General features: G+C 48.5%; 1 protein-coding gene across 1 annotated transcript; it reads left to right on the top strand.

Moving 5' to 3' along the window:
* The first annotated feature begins 234 nt into the window (after positions 1 to 234).
* PIGZ (phosphatidylinositol glycan anchor biosynthesis, class Z) lies at positions 235 to 1,845 on the top strand. The gene has a single exon (XM_010160099.1). It carries the CDS (start codon positions 235 to 237, stop codon positions 1,843 to 1,845), a length of 1,611 nt encoding a protein of 536 aa, XP_010158401.1.
* Positions 1,846 to 4,671: the final 2,826 nt, after the last annotated feature.

Raw genomic sequence — 4,671 nt, 5'->3', positions numbered from 1 at the left:
GCCGTCCTCGTCACGGAGCGCGGGCCGCGGCGGGTGGCCGCCTGCTGTCCCTCTGAGCCCTGGCACCACAAAAGACCTCCTTTCTTCTCCTGCAGCTCTGTAAGGATTACTGGGATACCCCAAAAAGTGCCAAGGCTGACACCAGTCTGTAAAGTTTAGGAACTATTTGTGATCCCTCTTATACCAAGTTGTACCCGCAGTGCTGGATTCCTGAATAAACTATGCCGTGTATGTATGGGGTTTTTCTTTTCTTCTTCCCTTATAGGAGACATTTTAAACCTACAGGTCTATTATCCTTGGGAGTTCCTTTCCAGCTCTCCTTGCAGAACAGTTGTTTTCCCACTAATGACATCTGGAGTTTCCTACTGGGTGATCAAGTCTTTACAGCAGCTGGACGTATGTCCACGTGTCATCAGCAGCTACACCCTTCTTGTATCTCCTCGCCTTCTCTTTACAATCTTTTCTTTCACGCTCGACTATAGCGTCTATCGATTAGCTCCTTTCTGGGAAGCAGATCCGTGGAAAGCGCTGGTACTCCTTGCTGGATCCTATGTCACTCTGGTGTTTTATACGAGAACGTTTACCAACACGCTTGAAGGACTTCTCTTTGCTCTCCTGATGGTGCTGGTTTCCTCCAGGAAGTCCGACGGCAGCTTCGCAGAGCCTACGAGCAGCCCTCTCATAGGTATTGTAACGACTGCTGGCTTTTTCAACAGGCCGACCTTTCTGGCGTTTGCTCTGATGCCCCTGCTCTACTGGGCAGGTTTAATCGTTGACTCTCAGAGGAGCATTAAAACTGTCATAAACCACTTTCTGAAGCTTGTCCTATGTGCATGTTTTACTGCTGTTGTTTTCATAACAGCCGACACCTTCTATTTTACCTCCCTGGGCTTAGACAACCTCTACAGCGTTACAAACAGCAGTCTGTTTGATGTAATAGGTCAGTTAAATGAGAAAATGATAGTAACCCCTTTCAATTTTCTCAGCTATAATCTCAATCCTCATAACCTTGCACTGCATGGAAGTCACCCGCGAGTTACACACCTCACAGTCAATGGAATAATGCTCTTTGGGATCTTACACTTGCTGGCCGTCGGTGCTGGTTATAACATGATAAAGCAATACATCCGTCAGTTAATGCGGGCCGGATCCTGTCGCCGTGGGTCATCCAGGCTCTTAGCGCATTCCGGGGGCAACCCAACGTTACTGCTGTTTTACTTTGTTCCTTTGGCATTTCTCTCCCTCTTCAGTCACCAAGAACCTCGGTTTCTCATTCCTCTCATCTTGCCGTTAGTCTTGTTCAGCGCGTCACAGAACAGAGCTGCGAAATGGAAACACGTCATCGTCGTCTTCAATGTTCTCGGGGCTTTGCTCTTTGGGTGCCTCCACCAGGGAGGACTGATACCGTGCTTGTTTCACTTGGAGCAACTCACGCATTCTCCGGAGTCCTCAGCCCACCCAAGGCACTACACTCTGCTCTTTGCTCACACCTACATGCCTCCTAGGTCCCTGCTTAATATCAAGAAGGGAGACACGCATGTAGAAGTCATCGATATGGCTGGGTCTGGAGAAGAAACCCTCTGCCAAACAGTAGAGCAGCGAGCAAACAATTCCACCTGCGGTGACTGCCGTGTCTTTGTTATAATCCCTGGTACAGTCAGAGCCACACTTACAAAATGTGCTGTCTTGCTCAAGAATGAGACCTTGATATTTCCCCACTTCTCGATGGAAGACCCACCACAAATACCCTCCCTCATCAGTGGGAATTGGAGAAGTCAGTTAGGACTGTACATCCTTCAGGTACAGAGAGCAGCAGAGCCTTTAGATTTTAGAACAGTGTTTTAGTTTTTAACTTGGGCGCTGCCCAGAGGTGCTGCGAGACCTTCCTCTTCACACCCCCACCTCAGACACGAGCAGTGGCACTGGGAGCTTCCCCATGTCTCTTTTATTCCCTTTCTTCATGCTCTTGCACTCACCAGTATAGCCAGTTCTGGATAGAACCTGCTTAAAATTTGAGTTACTCAGCCCCTGTGTGTTTCACTTTTGAGTGATAAAACTTGTGTTATTTTCCTGATGAGCGAGGATGAAATCACAAAAACCGATTCAAGCTTAGCTCTTTCCACAGGAGGTTTATTTTTGAAAGTTCTTATAATCTCTGGCAGATGGTTTGTGGATTCTGTGGTTTTTACTGATAACAGGCATTAATTCAGCTGCTGGAGAGAGCTTATAGGACTAGACAAAAGCTGGTCTGACTAAGGTTTTAGCTTTAGGCTCTGAAATTAAAATTCACAGCCTCCTCTCAGTCATTAGACCAGATTGGAGTTGCAGTATAGGCACCAGCACTGCAATGCTGCCTTGGGTGGCTCCCTCTTGAAAACTGCCCTGCACTGACCTGAGAATCTCATGTAGAACATGAAGATACTTCAGCCTAAGTACTTGTGCTCAATCCTAAAATCCAGGCCTTGCGTTTCTTGCCACATTTCCGTTCTCGTGGACCCACTACGTACATCCTGCAAACGGCAGCTTAAGAATGCTGCGTTTGGATGGCACAGGCCCATCTGTATTCAGCTCCTGCGAACGGGGCGGTCCCTCCCTCGTGCGCTCCCGCTGCATGCCTTCCGCTGCATGCCCGGCAGTTGTGGTGACTGTCGGGGCTTTCGCACTGGTGGGGCACAACAGGCTCTGCAGTGAGCCGGGTCACGGAGCTGCGCGGGCAGGGAACGGGCAGCTGGCAGGGATTTCATCCTTGGACGTGTTTGACCAGATGGTCTCTGAACTGGCGTACAGCGGGGCGAGAGATCCACTACTGCTGCTACAGGGGAGCGGGAGGAGCCGCACCCCCGGCGCCCCCTCCCCGCTCAATAACGGCTCCCCATTAACTCAGCTTGGTGACACCAGCTGGCACACCTGGCTGTGTTGGAGAGCAGTCTGATTGTCAGGTGGGATACAAGCACCCCTAAGCTTCAGCTGAGAACCATGTACATGCGTTACAGTACAGCACAACCAGCGCTTTTCGGTTTTGCCCATGTGAACTTCTGGATCCAAAATGTCCTGACACGGAGGGAGGTAACACTTTGGCACGTGCATTGTAGGTCAAGCCCCTCTCCATGAAACAAACCTGACACTTGAATTCTTTCTGCTCACAAAGGCAGCAGTGCTTTTTACATTCATCCACACAGCTTTATGTAAGGTCTTACGAGCCCGTTTTTCAACAGAGACAACACAGGTTGATGCCAGGCTCTAAAGGGGAACTAGTGAAAATCCTTGCGTGAAGGATTTGCCTCTATCTTCCAAATTAAACATACCATCTAGCTTGTTAAGGAAGGCAGCTCTTGCTCTCTAGTAAAGTGCGTTGTGTTAAAACTCTGCCGTACGTGCTCATCTCACATCCTCATCCTTCATCACTGACAGGCCTGTAAATTAAAGGTGTATGTTTTGGGGGAGAGGGGGTGCATGTGTATTTGTACTGATGACTCGGAAAGTAGAAGTAGGTACGAAAGCATCGTGACACCAAATGTATTTTCCAAGTTAGTTTCCTTTCTGCTCTCTCGTACTGGGACGACAGCCGTGTGCCACAGCTGGTACTCCAGCTCCTGCCTACTGTTCTCTGCTTTCCTACACTGCTGAAGTTTTGAAAATTGTTTTCATAAAACTCACGATCTCTGGCAATCCCAGCGGGGTAGATGTTGAAACTCTTCAGGAATGTGATGGATCACCATTCCTATGGCACGATGACTTCTCTACTGCTGCACGATAACCTGTGACAGAGCCAGGAAGAGAACCTGGACTACACCGACTGAAAATACAATGCTTTTGTCTCACCAGTAGACCTTTACCATTTACACCACAGATCCAGTCTTTCCATCTATGCACACCTAAGTCTTTGTTGGTGGGAGGTTTAATTTTACCAGCAATGCTGGAAACTGTATCTCAGACAATGTGCAAGGTTCTTTTCACCCGAGGTGATAACAAAGAATGGAAATCATCCACCCCACTGACTGAGCATCTCGTCAGCTGGACTCAGTGGTGACACATGCTAAGGCAGCAGGTTAACCCTTCTGGCCTCATGTAAGATGTCACATACAGCAACTTCAGTAAACCAGCCTAGTGCATCACAGGGTGGATATATCCTTTTCCATATTTATATTTAGGATGGCTCTATTGGTCTTTTTTTCCCCATACCCCTTCTTGCTACCACAGACTTGAGGTGTGCTTTAAGCATAGCTACTGAATCTCTTACATACCTGTAAAATGGAAAATTACCCTATCCATCACCATCATCATCGACATTTAGAGCTCTTTGTACCGAGGTTGCAATATAAATGTAGTCTATTACTGTTGTATAGACAGAAATTGTTAAAGGAACTCCAGCGTGAAATCTGGTTTTATTTCGAGTTTCTTATCGAGCACTTCAAGTGACGATCCTGACAATATCCTGGACCATGTTTAATGCGAGTCTGCCCTCTGCCTGTTACCGAGTACTGTGCAAAGTGTCAACTGCCTGTGAAATGAAAGTCCATCCTACCAATAAGCAGCATGCTTCGCGTTTTCAGGCTCGGCCTCGGGAACACTGGTGGCTTGACGCTATGGAAACGCGACGTGAGTCCGCAGCTGGCGCTCCGCCGGCCAGAGGAACGCGGGCTCCTCCGCGGCTGGCGCTGCAGGCCGGGG

The sequence above is a fragment of the Eurypyga helias genome, unplaced genomic scaffold (genome assembly GCF_000690775.1).
Source record: "Eurypyga helias isolate BGI_N326 unplaced genomic scaffold, ASM69077v1 C16179397, whole genome shotgun sequence".
In the NCBI taxonomy this organism is placed as follows: Eukaryota; Metazoa; Chordata; class Aves; order Eurypygiformes; family Eurypygidae; genus Eurypyga; species Eurypyga helias.
Note: the sequence above shows the minus strand (reverse complement) of the source record. Positions and strands in the feature narration are given on the sequence as shown.